The 17,370-nt window shown below is 41.9% G+C and overlaps 1 protein-coding gene across 1 annotated transcript in view; it reads left to right on the top strand.

Annotated features, from left to right (window-relative positions):
• The window catches only part of map3k5 (mitogen-activated protein kinase kinase kinase 5), a 180,746-nt gene that overhangs the window by 45,945 nt on the left and 117,431 nt on the right, over window positions 1-17,370 (top strand). The window contains exons 6-7 of the mRNA XM_067984803.1: window positions 3,492-3,598; window positions 15,080-15,250. Coding sequence (XP_067840904.1) covers window positions 3,492-3,598; window positions 15,080-15,250 — 278 coding nt within the window. The remainder of the gene's footprint in view (window positions 1-3,491; window positions 3,599-15,079; window positions 15,251-17,370) is intronic.

Consider the following 17,370-nt stretch of genomic DNA (forward strand, 5'->3'; position numbering starts at 1 on the left):
CCCGTTTATTCCTACTCTCTGTTTCCTGTCTGTCAACCAATTCTCAATCCATGCCAGTATATTCCCCCCAATCCCATGTGCTTTAATTTTGCACACTAACCTCTTGTGTGGGACCTTATCAAAAGCCTTCTGAAAATCCAAATACACCACATCCACTGGTTCTCCCCTATCTATTCTACTAGTTACATCCTCAAAAAACTCTAGTAGATTTGTTAAACGTGATTTTCCTTACATAAACCCATGCTGACTTTGTCCAATCCCGTTAATGCCTTCCAAGTGTTCTGTTATCACATCCTTTTATAATAGACTCTAGCATTTTCCCCACTACTGATGTTAGGCTAACTGGTCTGTAATTCCACTGTTTTTTCTCCCTCCTTTTTTAAATAGTGGGGTTACATTTGCCACCCTCCAATCTGTAGGAACTGTTCCAGAGTCTATAGAATTTTGGAAGATGATCACCAATGCATCCACTATTTCCAGGGCCACTTCCTTTAGTACTCTGGGATGTAGATTATCAGGCCCTGGGGATTTGTCAGCCTTTAGCCCCATTAATTTCCCTAGCACTATTTTTTTTTTTTACTAATACTGGTTTCCTTCAGTTCCTCCCTCTCACTAGACCTTTGGTTCCCTAACATTTCTGGCAGGTTATTTGTGTCCTCCTTAGTGAAGACAGAATCAAAGTATGTGTTTAATTGTTCTGCCATTTCTTCGTCCCCCAATTCTGACTGTAAAAGATTTGTCTTCACTAATCTTTTTCTCTTGACATATTTATAGAAGCTTTTACAGTCAGTTTTTATGTTCCCTGCTAGTTTACTCTCATACTCTATTTTCCCCCTCTTAATCAATCTCTTTGTTCTCCTTTGCTGAATTCTAAACTGCTCACAATCCTTAGGCTTGCTGCTTTTTCTGGCAATTTTATATGGCTCCTCTTTGGATCTAATACTATCCCTAATTTCTTTTGTAAGCCACGGTTGAGCCATCCTTCCTTTTTTATTTTTGCGCCAGACAGGAATCAATAATTGTTGTAATTCCTGCACACGTTCTTTAAATATTAGCCGTTTCCTTTCCACCGTCATCCCTTTTAGTAAAGTTCCTTAATCTATCATTGCCAACTCACACCTCATACTTTCGTAATTTCCTTTATTTAGATTCAGGCTCCGAGTTCAGATTCAACTACTTCACTCTCCACCTTAATGAGGAATTCTATCATGTTATGGTCACTCTTCCCTAAGGGACTCCGCACAACAAGATTGTTAATTAATCCTTTCTCATTGCACAATACCCAGTCTAGGATCGCCTGTTCTCTAGTTGGTTCCTCAACATATTGGTCTAGAAATCTATCACGTACACACTCCAGGAATTCCTCCCCCACAGTATTATTGCTAATTTGGTTTGACCAATCTATATGTAAATTAAAGTCTCCCATGATTCTAGGTGTACCCTTCTTGCATGCGTCTCTAATTTCCTGTTTAATGCCCTCCCATACATCTCCACTTTTGTTTGGGGGCCAAAAGACAACCCCCACCAACATTTTCTGCCCCTTGTTGTTTCTTAGCTCCACCCATGCAGATTCCACATCATGATTTTCCGAGCCAATATCCTTCCTCACTATTGCATTGATTTCCTCTTTTACTCACAACGCTACCCCACCACCTTTCCCTTTTTGCCTGTCCTTCCTAAATATTGAATACCCCTGGATGTTCAGTTCCCATCCTTGGTCACCGTGCAGCCATGTCTCCGTAATCGCAACTATATCATACCCATTAATATCTATCTGCGCTGTTAATTCAACCACCTTATTGCGAATGCTCCGCACATTAAGACACAATGCTTTTAGACTTGTCTTTGTAAGATTGCTAGTCATCTTAGTTTTATTTTGCACTATGGCCCTATTTGTTTTCCGCCGTTGTTTTCTCTGCCTTCCGCTATTTCTTCTTCCCTTTCTGTCTTTTGTTTCTATCCTTGTTTCTCCCTCCTCTGTCTCCCTGCTCAGGTTCCCATCCCCCTGCCATTCTAGTTTAAACCTTCCCCAACAGCACTAGCAAACACCCCCGTGAGGACATTGGTCCCGGTCCTGGTCGGGTGTAACCCATCCCGCTTGTACAGGTCCCACCTTCCCCAGAACCGGTCCCAATGTCCCAGGAATCTAAATCCCTCCCTCCTACACCATCCCTGCAGCCACGCATTCATCTGGTCTATTCTCCTGTACCTATACTCACTTGCACGTGGCACTGATAGTAATCCTGAGATCACTACCTTTGAGGTCCTGCTTTTTAATTTATCTCCTAACTCCTTAAATTCACCTTGCAGGACCTCATCCCTTTTTTTTTAACTATGGCGTTGGTACCGATGTGGACCACGACTACTGGCTGTTCACTCTTCCCCTCCAGAATGCCCTGCAGCCGCTCCGTGACATGTTTGACCCTAGAACCAGGGAAGCAACATACCATCCTGGAGTCACATTTGTGGCTGCAGAAATGCCTATCTGTTCCCCTTACAATTGAATCCCCTATCACTATAGCCCTGCCACTCTTATTCCTCCCCTCCTGTGCAACAGAGCCACCCGTGGTGCCCCGAACCTGGCTCTTGCTGCTTTCCCCTGATAAGCCATCTCCCCCAACAGTATCTAAAGCCGAATATCTGTTTGAGAGGGAGATGTCCCCAGGGGACTCCTACTCTACCTGCCTAGTCCTTTTACTCTGCCTGGCGGTCACCCATTTCTTCCTGCATAATCTTTACCTGCGGTGTGACCACTCACTGAACGTGCTATCCGCGATAGTCTCAGCATCACGGATGCTCCCAGTGAATCCACCCGCAGCTCCAGCTCCGAAATATGGTTAGCCAGTAGCTGCAGCTGGACACACTTCCTGCACACATGGTCTCCAGGGACGCTGGTAGTGTCTATGATTTCCCACATAGTGCAGGAGGAGCATATCACGGGTGCGAGCTGTGCTGCCATGACTTGCCTTAGATTTACACTGCGTTCACCTCTCAGACTCTCCTCCCGCTCTCGGACTCTCCTCTTATACTGTGCTCACCTCATGGACTTTCCTGCCTCACCTGTGACGTCGCACAGTAGTTTTCTCTTGTTGCAGGTCTGCTGCTGCTTTTATCCCCACTCTGTCTTCTGCTGCTCGGGTCTGCTGCCGCTCTGCGGAAAAAGTTAGGAAAAGCAAGGCAAAGCAGCACCTCCTTCCCCCACTTCACCGAACTCCCACACTCACCAAACTCTCAGCTGTACACTCTGCGCTCCGTTGCACTCAGCAAAAATTGAGCGGAGCATGCACTGTGCACGTGCTGGAGGCCACTGAAGGAGAGGTAAATTTGTCTTTTTTACTCACCTGAATGTGGAGCCAGGAGGAGCAGGTGGTCTTCCTGCCTCCACAGCGCTGCTGTGGACCGCTGTATTGTATTTGGAATCTGAATTACTTCGCAAGGAATTTCCAACATTAAATGACATTTATTTTATATCCTGTTTTGCTTTTGTCAAGGATTATAATGCCATAGTAACATTGGTGGAGACTTTGGAAAAACTTCCAACCTGTGATCTGGTGGACAATCTTCACATTAAATTTCATTATGCCTTTGCGCTGAATCGGTAAGACATTATTTTAGTGTTGATTCTCGTTTATGCATTTGTCTAGTTAGCTACATGCTCATTTTTTAAATGTCGATTTTATAATTGTAAAATATGTTTTTGCTGTCTCTTCACAGGCCATGCTAGTCTAGTCATAATCTTTTAAAAATAATTGTTGCCTTTTTAATTTATTTAGTAACTGATTCTGTCGGCAGAAGGGTGGTGATTAGTCAATCTATTGCTGCCTCAATCCTTCAAACATAATAGACAGGATTTATGTGTTTATATGAGTGATGCACACACATGTTTACAGGTTCTCTGTAGGAAAACCAGAAGGCCTGTTGGAAGGAAGGCACTTTACTTTCCTGCTGGAGTGAAACTGGGGCGGAGTAAGTATTCTTACTTCATCCCTCCATTCACTCCCAGCTTTTCCACTGTGGGGAAGGAACAGCTATCTCGGAAATCTTGTCAGAATAAATGTACTTGCAAGTTTTTCATTTTTTTTTAAGATGCCCAACCAAATTATTCACTGTGGGGACACAAGTTTTAAAGTTTGCAAGTAAGGAGTAAGAATGGAAATTAGGTGGAACTGTTTCACCCAAAGATGAATAAAGTTGCAGAATAAGTTACCAGGGAAAATCAGTGAAGCATGTGTGTAAATTGGGTCAAGAATACAGTAAATAGTTTCCTGAAGAGAAGTGATCGAAAGATGTATTGAAGGGTGGATAGGTGTATTAACCTCCAGAAAGGAGTAGGCTTCTTGGGCTTTAGTGCTCTTCTTGGAAAAGTTTCTGCATTTCTAAGGTATGGTGTGTAATTTTTTTTCTCACATTTGTGTTTTGTTGTATTATTTATGAAAACGAGTGCTGGCATTGATGTTTAATATTGGCATTATGAAGAGTTGTGAGTACTAATGCTGTTATAACTTTCTTTGTCGAAAGGCTATTTGCTAGTTTTCGCACACTGTAATGGGCTACGTGTGGTACCTGTTTTTTCTTCTTGTGTATAAAATGGCTATTTTTATTTAAGATTAGCAAAAATATCTGACGTAATGAAAGCCATTTTGAAATGTTGTTGTAAATTAGATTTAGTTCAAAGAAGTGCGACCTCTGTTATACTAGTGATGCATTTTGGTAGGAAGAATGAGGAGGACACTTACTGCTTGGATGATAATAGTCTAAACAGGATAGAAAAACAAAGGGACCTAGGGGTGCAGATACACAAATCACTAAAAGTAGCGACACAGGTTAATAAGGCCATTTTTAAAAAAGGCTAATCAAGCATTAGGGTTCATTTCCAGAAGGATAGAATTGAAAAGCGAAGAAGTCATATGAAACTTGTGTAGAATCTTGGTTAGACCACACTTGGAGTATTGTGCACAGTTCTGGTCTCTCTTATAGAAAAGGTGTAGAGGCTTTGGAGAGGGTGCAGTAAAGATCCACATGGATGATGCCAGAACTGAGAGGATATACTTATCAGGAAAGGCTGAACAGGCTGGGGCTCTTCTCTTTAGAAAAGAGAAGATTGAGCGGTGACCTGATAGAGGTCTTTAAAATAATGAAAGGGTTTGATAGGGTAGATGTAGAGAAAATGTTTCCACTTGTGGGAGAATTCAAAACTAGGAGCCATAACTATAAGATAGTCGCTAATAAATCCAATAGGGAATTCAGGAGAAACATCTTTACCCAGAGAGTGGTCAGATTGTGGAACTCCCTACCACAAGGAGTAGTTGAGGCAAATAGCATAGATGTATTTAAGGGGAAGCTAGATAAGCACATGAGGGCGAAAGGAATAGAAGGGTATCCTGATAGGGTTAGCTGAAGTAGGGAGGGAGGAGGCTCATGTGGAGCATAAACGTTGGCATAGACCAGTTGGGCCGAATGGCCTGTTTCTGTGCTGCAGTTTCAATGTAACTCAATATTAGAAATCTCTCCTTTTAGCCACTGATCTTCCAGTCTTCCTGCTGAAAAATCTTGATTTCAAAGAAAGAAATAGACTATGCAAATCTAGTTCTCGTATAGAATTACATTGAAATGACATCACGGAAACTGGCTGTTTGGCTCAACCAATCCATGTTTGTATTTATTCTCCGCACAAGCAGTCACCTTAATTCCATGTACCCGCCCAGCTCCCAAATCCCTATATTCCCCTTTCCTTCAACCACCTATCTAACCTATTCTTTCTTGTTGACATGGTCTCTGCTTAAATTACTTAGTCTGGTTGTGCATTCCATAGCTTCTCAATTCTCTATCAATATCAATCATTGAAAGCAGCCTGATTCTACGTGCTCTGTCCCATTCCTTCATAATTTTAAAGACCTCTATCAAATCACCCCTTAAGCTCTTCTGTTCTAATGAAAACAGCCCCAATTTTTCAAATCTGTCTTTGTATTAGTATTCCCACATACTCCTAATAACCCTTATTATCAACTTCAAACTCCAGTAGTAGTTCAGAGTTTAATTGTCTTGTGATGCTGCCGTATTCTGAGAGTTTTTTCTTTTCTTTCCTAAATTGAAGGTGTGCTTGGTTTTGACTGGAGCAGGGAATGTAGTGACAGAGGCAGAGGGGAGAGGAGAAACCTATTCCTGAACATGAATTCAATCAGATTAACTAATTTAAGCATTTTGTCAGATTGTAACCAATTTTGTCATCAGAGGATAGGTTGCTTTCACATACGTTTAATGGGAAACATATACATGAACCTACAAGTACTTTTTAAAAAAAAAACAGCTCAATAATTTCCAAATATTCTTAAAAACCACAAACTTTCCACCAGTTTAACTAGGATTTATTAGATCTTAACCAAAGCTCACCAGTGACTTCCTTACAATTACAGGATTTATTCAGCGAACACAAATACTTGCATCCATAAATGTTTGCTTGCAAAGTCACTGATGCAAAGTTTTAATTAAACCATAAATGAGTGAACATTTTTCTTTTAATTTAATAAATAATATTTTTTGACTGGTCATCCTAAAATCTGCTTCAAAGATAGGATAATCTTTGTAAACAAAAATTACATCTTGTTTGCATTGTATCCCTCCAGTTGGTTGTCATGGTGTTGGTCTTCATGTTTTGCGAGAGAAGAGAGGTGATTGGCATTACATTATTGAAACTCAAATCCAGATTAGGTGTGTGTATGAATACTCCTATACCAAATAAAATTAATAGATGCATCGTCTGTTTTGTTCTACCACATAAATGCTGCATGTTAACATTTTTCACAACAGAACCTTTTAGTATCTTTTAATATGGTTCATCAAGTTTTGTTTTATTTTAAAACTTTTGTGCCGCCTTACAGTAATGAATCTGTAGCTTCATATGCTGTGGGCAAAAGGAGAAGTGCTGATTAATTAAACTCCACCCACTAATCGTGTGTGAGATTTTCTTTTCTGTGCCCCAGATAGACAAGGTTACAGGCTAAAGGTCAAAGCCAAGGCTGAGCCATTCGGATGCTCGATCTCTTGTCTGTGCGGGGTTAGCTGACCTCACCTGGGGTGGCATTGTAGGTGTTATGCTTAGTCTCTGGGTTCGGGAGGAGGAAATCATTTAAGATCTTGCTCCTGACCACATTCCAGTGACCTCTTCTAAAAGTCTGTATATGTGGATGTGGTTAAGGACAAGTTTGGAGTTGAAATAAGACGATATTCATAAAAATAATGACCACTTGGGCGAGCTACAGGAAGGTACTTCAGACCATAGAATCATACCCTAGCAAGGAATCACGAGGGTTAAATTGGGCCACATACCGCCCAGTTTTCAGCCACTCGGCGGCCTCCTAAGGCCCCAAAATGGTGGGCGGGAAGCACGCGCACACTTCTGACTGGAAGTGTACTGCCGACCAAATTGGATAAGGTCAAACGAGATGTCCTTTACCCGTGCCTAAAGTAGTCCATTTGCTTATGCAAATAGGGGGCCTACGCCTGCTCCAGGTCCCTGCTGTGCAGGCACTCGGGGAAACCAACCCTAAAGATCGTCTATGTAAAAATAAAAGGTAAGTTATTTACCACGATGACCATCTCAAACACTGCCGCTGCCAGACCCGAGATTCCTAACCTCCGACCTCCAGGCCCTGGCCCGACCTCCGATGTCCCTCTTCCCCCGGCCACAAGCTACAGGCGATCCAAGTTAACGATTGTTACCTGATGGGTAAACCTCTCACCTCCAGCTTAATATCTGCTCGTGTGTGTGTGTGTGTCTCTCGTTTTCTCTCCATTGCAACTTTCCTTGTCTCTATTTTATCAGTACTGCCATGGTGATTCTTCTCTTTACTTTCTTCATTTCATACCTTCTCATAGGACCATAGAACGATGAAATTTCTTATCCCTCAGTCTCCATTGCCTCAATAGGCTTATAAAATCCAAACTTGGTATCATCTAATCGCCTCCACGTTAAATTATCTGCATTTTTCTCAACTCTTTTCAATCTGGTTGGTATCATTCACAACAGATCCTAACCCTTCAATTTAAAACAAATAGGCTGAAAACAAACCAAACCAATGATCCCAGGGAGACAGAATTTTCCCTGAATCTTCTGGCAATCTCAGAGTTAATGTATCTATGTTGTAGAAGTACGATTTAATCAGCCAGTGATCTCAAACTAATACTATGTAACACAAAACAAATAGTTTAGACTGAGATTAATAAAATAGGGTATTAATGTTTAAAAGAGAGGGGAATTACATGTAAACAACAAACAAGAACTCACAGCATGTTAAGAGGGCTTGTCCAGACATGTATTTGTAGAGCCAAAAAAAATAATATGCACATTTTTGAAGGGCTTGTTCAATGACATTCCTTTACTAATTATATCAAATTGAGAGCTCCCCTTTTATTGGAGGATGTAGGTGAGTCATAGATGTAGTTGTTCATTTAATTGCAGCATATGATGGGCTCCTGTGGCTTGTTCAGCTTTTTAGGTACAGAATAAAAGATAAATCCAGCCTAAAGCTTTGATTTCAGCTAACAAAATGTATTCATTTGATAGATAAAAAGAAAGAGGATGATTTTAACTCTTGGAAACCGGGTGGGTGGGCAGGTAAAATTGCTCGGGCTACTTACCCGCCCGGGAGTTGCTGGGAGCTGACCATTCCTGTTCTAACCTGCTGCACTGAACAGGTGGCAAGGGCACCTGCCCAAAGCTAGCAGCGTCCTTCTTGCATGTGCATTTCGGGTCCCAATGATCGGGCCAGAAGAGGCCAAACAGGTGCATTTTTAAAACTTTTTTTTTCTTTAGGAGTGCTCCTCCGGGCCCCACGTGGAAAGCTGAGGTCCCCCAATGCCGTGAACGCCCCCCCCACCCCCAGAAACCTGCCAGGCCATGCAATTTTCTACTGGGGAATCAGCTAGCTGGATTTTAAGTGAGGCCTGGAGTAAAAGTAGCTCGGGCCTCATTTCTGGAGCAGTAGGTGAGTTTCTAACTTGTGGTATTCGTACCCACCCGCCCAAAAGTCACCTGGAGATAAAATCAGGGTCAGAAAAGTGCTGTAAACTGAAATAAAAACAGAAAATGATGGAAATGTGCAGCAGATCAGTCTGCTTGTGGAAGAGGATTTAATATTTTGGATGGAACTCTTCATCGTCTCTGAAAGGTTACACTTGAGCCATTAATCCAGCTTTCATTTTCACATGTTGACGGTCCTGCTATGCATTATCGCCATTTTTAGTTCTATTGTTTTCCTCATTTGTTCTGCTTGTACATACAAATGAATCATCCATTTAGGTAGTAGGGAAACACCCAAAGGTTTTAGTTGCCTTTCCAGCCATCTTGATTATGTGTTCTTCCCTATTCCATCCTCAACTACACCAGCAATCTTTTTCTGCTTTGCAGCTGTTGTCTATGTGCACGGGAAAAATATCAGCTTTTGAAATTTTACTTGTTTTTCAGTGAGGTTTAAAACTGGCTGATGCGGCACCACCAGTCCCAGTGGCTTTGTTATTTTTATGTGTTTAGCATTAATTAACTAAGTGAATCTTCTGCGGTTGACTTGACTTCAGCTCTAGCTAATGATGGCACGTGGTTTTAAGATCGCCGTTAAACACCATGGATTCTTCTGTTCAAGTATAAAGCACTTAGGAACTTTTATTTTTGCTCTATTAAACAGATGTTCCAAAAAGATCTACCTTTTTGTTTCCTATTTCCTAAGCATCGCCCTATCCGGATCTTTGAAAGTTGTACTGTGAGCTGACTAGAGTTTCATCTCCTGTCGAGGGAGATTTTGTCTCACTCTTTCCCAATCCTTCTCATGAGACTCTCTTTTTTGTAAACAGCAGTATTACAATCCTTGGCTTAATATCATCCAGCGAAGCTATGTTCTTGAAATTTTTGGCATTCCTCTTGTGGTTTCGACTGCTTCACAAGCTCATACTGATGCAAGAGTACATGTCAATGGCCAAAAACATAATTACAGTGCTAGTTATTGCATTTTTTATACAACTGCATAAAAATAAACTGCTCATTACCTGATCCAATTGACATGTTCTGTTCCTTCGCAGGGACTTTATTGCCGTTCTCCTGTATTTGATCAGCCACAGACAAACTACTACGGACTTTCAGATGGCATTTGATAAAGTACCCCATAGTAGACTTGTTAGCAAAATTAAAGCCCATGGGATTGAAGGGACAGTGGCAGCGTGGATACAAAATTGGCTAAGGGACAGAAAGCAGAAAGTAATGGTGAACGGTTGTTTTCAGACTGGAGGGAAGTATACAGTGGCGTTTTTTATATATATATGTGTGTGACCTGGATTTGGGTATAGAGGGTATAATTTTAAAGTTCGCAGATGACACGAAACTTGGAAAGATAGTGAACAATGTGGAGGATAGTAACAGACTTCAGGAGGACAGAGACAGACTGGTGAAATGGGCAGACACATGGCAGATGAAATTTAATGGAGAGAAGTGTGAAGTGATACATTTTGGTAGGAAGAGTGAGGAGAGGCAATATAAACTAAATGGTACAATTTTAAGTTTGAAAAGGGGTGCAGGAACAGAGACCTGGGGTTGTACGTACACAAACCTTTGAAGGTGGCAGGACAAGTTGAGACGGCTGTTTTAAAAAAAGCGCATGAGATCCTGGGCTTTATAAATAGAGGCATAGATACAAAAACAAGGAAGTTATGCTAAACCTTTACAAAACACTGGGTAGGCCTCAGCTGGAGTATTGTGGTCCGTTGTGGGCACCACACTTTAGGAAGGATGTCAGAGCCTTGGAGAGGGTGCAGAGGGGATTTACTAGAATTTTGTCAGGGATGAGAGACTGCTGTTATCTGGAGAAGCTGGGGTTGTTCTACTTAGAACGGAGAAGGTTGAGTAGATTTGATAGAGATGTCCAAAATCATGAACGGTTTTGATGGAGTAAATAAAGAGTAACTGTTTCCAGTGGCGGAAGGGTCAGTAAACAGAGGACACATTTAAGGTGATCGGCAAAAGAGCCAGAGGCGAAATGAGGAAACATTTTTTTTATGCAGTGAGTTATAATGATCTGGAATGCACTGCCTGAAAGGGTGGTTGAAGCTGATTCAATAGTAACTTGCAAAAGGGGATTGGATAAATACTTGAAAGGAAAGAATTTACAGGGCTATGGGGAAAGAGCGGGGGAGTGGGACTAATTGGATAGTTCTTTCAAAGAGCCGGCACAGGCACGATGGGCCAAATGGCCTCCTTCTGCCTTCTGTGCTAAACCATAACATGATACGATATGATAGCATATTTGTCCCTCAAACAAGCATTCAGTTTAGTAGCATTATGTCAGAAATGCGTTCAGTTACATCCTGAATTAAAAATATGTATCCCAAAATTTATTTTCAAAGCCGTATATAAATGGATGCATTTGTGTGTTGTATAATTTAGTTTTGTTTTCTGGAGTACAAGAAATAAAATAAGGATCTCCATTATCTATTATGGTAGAGCTACTTTGCAGATACGGCATTAAGAAATATTAGAGTACTGTGGAATCTGCTAGAAGTGATCATGCGGACATAATGTTCAATTTTTATATGATGACAAATGTACTTAACTGTAATTTTGAAAGTGCTTACAAGTACTGACCATTTTCCAGAGCTATCCATTTTAGTTTTTTCAGAACGGGATTTTTTACTGGGCATTCATTTGCAGCAAAATCATTATGGTTGTTCATCGGACTTCTTGACATTGTCCTCCTGTGGTAATGATATGGAGTACTTTATCTCGGAATCTCACCACTAAACAACAATTTATGGAAATCTTTTTGCTTCGGAAAAAATAGATGAGTTTTCAGTTGGATGCTTCTATGTACCCTAAAAAATGAGGCCCTGATTTTAACTCTGGGCCAGTTTTGAGCGGATGTGTAGCGAGGTGAGTTAGAAACTCACCCACCAAAAATGAGACCCAGCCCGAGCTATTTTAACACCCGGGCCCCACTTAAATCCCACCAGCCAACTTCCCACCCATTCTGGGCAGGAAGCGGTGAAATATCATGTGGCCCAGAGGCTGCCTGCCTAGACCAACTAACTGTCTGGATCGGCTGCTAGGGCCGTCCCGCGGGGGTCTTGCAATCGGGAACAGGGGGCGGATCTGCGGCTGGGGAGGACCAAGCTTTCCTCATGGGGCCTGGAGAAGCACTCCTGCAAGAAAAGTGCATTTTAAAAAAGTGTGCTTTTTAAAAAGTGGAAGAACTTACCTTTTTTGGCCTCTTCTGGCCCTGATCCATTACCCCTCTAGGTTGGCCTGGTGGAAAGCTCATTGCGGCTTCCCACTCAGTTCATAGAATCATACAGCACAAATTTCCACCAGGCGGGTAGGGTTAAAATTGCCCCTTGAGTCTCGACTGCAGGTAATGGGTGTGAAATTGATCAGTGCCACAATGTAGCCATCGATGCAATGTTGTCTGAGATTGACACAATAAGGACTAGCATGAGAAGTGGGAAGTTGCCCTCTGAAAGGAAAGGTGTCAAAAAAACTTACTTCTTTCTGGGAGGGAAGTTCAACGTCAATTCTTCTGCACCCTCCTGCTTTTTAACTCTGGCTTCCTCACTAACATTATCGCAAAGTGAACGGGCAATTTTAATAATGAGGGACTGGAGGATTACAGGGTCCTATCCCTTCTGTTATAGTGCTTATTTGAATATAACAAGTCATTTATGGTATTTGCCAAATTATTCACCATATCCCGGTTCCTTCGTATTCTAATGTATTCAAGCAATTCAAAACTTGCTACTGTATTTATTACTCCCGGTCTGGCATCATAGAGGTGAGAGGGTGTTTAAGTCAGGCTTCAAGGGAATCCTCAATCCTCGGAATAAATGAATCTGCAGCCTCAGCTGAGAAGTTCACTGTCCTAAGCTGAGATAAAACTCCTACTGACATTTGTATACTGAGTACCTCAAATTAGCAGCAGTTATGGATGTGTCAGTGGTGTGGATCAAGTAGCTCACCTGGCTGAAGAAGTCTTATGGAGATGAGCACGTGTTTTCTGGGAAGACGGTGATGGAAGAAAATACCCATCACAACATATCTTACTGAATTTCTATGTTAATAGCTACAAGTCCTGAAGAGAATTAATTGGTAACAAATAATAATTCTTAAGTATCACGTGATTTTTTTTTTGTTTGTATATTTTGCAGTAGGCCTTTTTAGAGTATGCAACTCGCCAACATTTTTGTGTTGTGTATGTGCAGATGTATAGGGTGAAGTAGGATATGCTCAGTAATTCATTTGTGCCTTTGTTAGAGGTGTGTCTGAAATTGTGACCATTTACTATGTCTGCCTGTATTGAAAGGTCATTGGGCTGTGAAACTATTTTTAGTTCTGTACCATGAAAAATACCTGACGTTTTAGTTTTATCTTTTTACTCTATGTTGTTTTCTTTGGTAGAAGTGGCTAATTGCAGTACGATAAACTATTGTCAGTGGAATAATGAGCCTGAGAACCATTTTGTATCTCAGATATAGATCTGCAGTTCCTATTTCTGCAGACTTGCTTGTTTACATTTGGGAATTCCACATAAACTTTAGCCGTGTTTCCCATGAATAACTTGTTTCTTTATTTGGTTCGCCTTCAGTTCATTGTACTCCATACTGCTGTTAGATGCATCTTAGTAAGGGGCTGCCATCCAAGTGTTAGTTTGTTGTCCAAAAAGACTTAGTTTGGCACAATCCTAAATGTATTGTATAGTCAGCGTATACTGTGCTTGATTCTATCCCGCTGTGAGCGAGGACTTGGCATGAGATTGCAGCATGTTTAAACTAAATTCTAATGTGTAAGAGGTAAATGGCCTACTTTTTGTTTGAAGTTTAAATGATTTTCAAAGCTCATTTGTTTTGAAAGTAGCCAGGCTTTTACATTGGAGACTTGAGATCAGGGCATGCTGGGTTTCTTTGTCTCTGTACGGTTGCCCCTATGTTCAGGTTCTGGCTCTTGGCAGAAGGCCAGAGACGAAGCGAGGTCATCTGTGACAGCAGTATGTAAATTGCATGGTAGTAAAATTGATGGCCTCCAATAAGCTGTGACTTCGGTAGTTGCATTTTGGCTCCTCCTGTTTAACTGCAAAAAATGTGCAACCAACACTTAAGCAGTACAACCTCATAATTCAGAAAATAATGCTACAGAAAATGTTTTTCATTGTCTTTTCTCAGAACATACCCCAGCTCATGGTGGCTTTCTTTTTTTCTCAATGAAAACTTTTTTTTTTCCTCCTGCTACTACTGGCCAAGAAATGCTGGGAAAACACTGCAGCAAGAGTTGTGCTTGCACCACTCTTTCAGGTGGCTTCTTCTTTCTCCAATTTTCTTCATTCCCCAACTCATCTTTTCAAAGTTGGGGGCATTGATCTTCCATATATTCTGTTTTTGCGTTATTTTATTTCTTACTGTGCCTCATGGCATTCCCTAATTGAGGACAGACAGACAAGCACTCATGAAGCCTTTGCCATTGGGTTGTTTAATTTTGAGCTTGGAAATAGAAGCCATGTGAGGTTGGCATAAATTACTTCATCTTCCAGTTTTCTGCTTTTTTTTCCTGAGGTGACCTGGCTGAGATTACATAGGAACATAGGAATGTACAGGACTGGAAAAGACCATTCCGGTCCATCTGGCTGGTCTCAGTGTCTAGGAAATGTCACATTCCACAATGCCTCTCTATCACATTTTTCTGCAGGTACTTACCCAGTTTACTTTTGAATTTACTGGTACAACCAGCCATCCACGGCAGTCCATTCCACATATTCCACCCCCCCACCCCCCACCAGCATAAAGATTGTAGAGACACTCCACATTGCACTGCTGTCTTCAGGTTTCACGCAGAATTTTCTATGTATTAAATTAGCATTAGGCCTGTAAGTACGTGTTTTGAAAGTTGCAGTTAAGACTACATAAAGCTGTAACTTTGAGGAACGTGGTATCTCAGGCAAGCATTTCCCATTATGTGGTATCAGAAAATTGTTTCTAAGTATTTGATTCCAAACAAACTTCTGTAATTTAGCATAACCTACCTATAATTTTTTACATTCTCTTTTTCTCTGTGTAGGAGAAATCTCCCAGGTGACAGACAAAGTGCCATTGCTATATTGTTGCCAATGGTGCAGTCAGGAGAGCAGGTTCCATCTGACATATACTGTCTCTTGGGAAGAATCTACAAGGACATGTTTCTGGACTCTGGCTTCCAGGACACAGAAAGCCGAGATAATGGTGCTTACTGGTAAGCATTCACTCCACGTTATTTGCATTACAGGCACATGATACTTGAACTCAGTTTGTGCAATGAAGACGTAATAATAACTCGGTGACTTTTTTTTGGGTCTGGTGGGGGAAGGAGCCATCATGGCCCCGATATTTACTCGGGCCCTGAAGAGAGCGTGGGGGGTAGGATTTCCAGATGGGAAACCCGGGAGTATGGGTTTCCCTGACAATTTTGACGTCAGGGCGTCTTTTAAATTTTTAAAGCAGGTTTCTCACCCGACTGGCAGCCAGATTGACAGGCTGGCTGCCTGTTTGGACGGGAAAACAGCCGGGGAGCAGATGCCAGTTATGTGGGACATCGGTGAGGGGGGGGGGGGGGGGTGCGGGTAGGGGCCGGACATCGGAGAGGAGGAGGTTGGAGATCGGGGGGGAGGGGGTGGTTGGAATATCGTTGTGGGGAGGGGGGGGCGGCGGCCGCCGAACGGGTGGATGGGGGGGCGCGGTGGGGGTGTGCGGAGATCACGTTTGGGATCGCGACACGTAAGCTTGTTGGGCCTGGAGGAAACACTCCTGCTCCTCCTGGCCCACAAGTAGGCCTTCTCGCCTCCTCTTATGTGGCGTGAAGCAGACGGCCTGGGAATCCTGGCCCCCAGGAGTTAAAAATAAAACACCTATTAGAATGGCGGCGCACAGCCTCCTTAAATGATTTTACTGACCGACCCGCCTCTTGAGAGTGAACTGGTTGCCAGCCTCCCGACCTGCCTCCGTTAAAACCGGAAGTGGGCGGGTTGGGGTCGGGTTTTTTTTTAGGGGCGTGGAAGAGGAAAGTAGAGAAGAAAAAGTGCCCCTTCTCAGATATGCTAAAATTCTTTGTGAATGTTTAATCCCATTCTTGATGTGTGCTTCTGACAGCGTCAACCTGCAGTCAGCTCTTGTATAAACCCTGTGGTTTTTGCACTGCTCTAACATAGGCCAGTTCTGCTATGTGTTCTCGTAGCTAGTTATAGAGGTAAGAATATAAAGAGTAGTATTTATCATTGTTATATAATTGCTTAATTTACTTTTAATAGCAAGCATTCTTCATCAAGCAAAATTTGATTAAGATTCTGTTGTTCACAACCATTTCAGCAGGGAAAAGTAGAAAGGTCCTCAGACAAAGAATCCATAGAGGGGAAAAAAAGTGAAGTGCCCAGCATCAAAATATGATGATCTAGCCGGCAGCTTTAGATAGATGACTTCTTAATATCATTCTGACTGAAATTGCAAGTTGAGCTCCTTATGTATCATGGATGGAGTGTATTGGTGCTGCTGCTGCAATTGGATTTCTATTGAGGGTGGAGGAGAAAACGTTAATGTTTATGTTGACTGCAGTCGCTGTACAATTATAACTACATTGCCGCCTGTATTGCTGAATACTTTCACACACAAACTGACATAAATCTATTTCTTGGATCATTTGTGAAAGCTGATAAGGAAGTGCAGCCTCATGGCTACTGAACCTTTTAAAATGTACATCTACTGTCCACTGCCCTACTTCATCAGTCATGCAAATGTGATAATAACGAAAGAAATAGGAGTAGGCCATACGGCCCCTCGAGCCTGCTGCACCATTCCGTCAGATCGTGGCGGATATTTGACCTCAACTCCACTTTCCCGCCCAATCCCCATATCCCTTGATTCCCCTAGATTCCAAAAATCTATTCATCTCAGCCTTGAATATGATGGGCTTAGCTTTCATTTTGTAGTACATGTCTGTAGGCATAAGTGCCAAACTGAAATCGGAATCTGAAATTACCGAAATTGCACAATTTTGCCTTTTTTAATGGATATGTGAAGTGGATGCTATGATAACCACAGATCGAAATGCATTAGTCCCTTTTTAAAAAAGATACCGTTCACATGTAGAAGGATAAACGTCCCTTTGTGCAGTCAGTATCCTACCAGTTTGCCTTTCTTTATGGCACTCGTGTGGATTTAATTTTAAAATATTATTTAAATCTTTAATCTATCAGTACGCTGCAACAATATCTGGTGGGCTTGCTGGTTTGATGGGGAGGGTGGTAAGCATGTGCCCATGTTTCCTATTTAGGGGAACATGTCCTGATTATCTTAGGGTGCTGAAAAGCTTATGTGCTTTTC

Source organism: Heptranchias perlo, chromosome 5 (genome assembly GCF_035084215.1).
Source record: "Heptranchias perlo isolate sHepPer1 chromosome 5, sHepPer1.hap1, whole genome shotgun sequence".
Taxonomy (NCBI): domain Eukaryota; kingdom Metazoa; phylum Chordata; class Chondrichthyes; order Hexanchiformes; family Hexanchidae; genus Heptranchias; species Heptranchias perlo.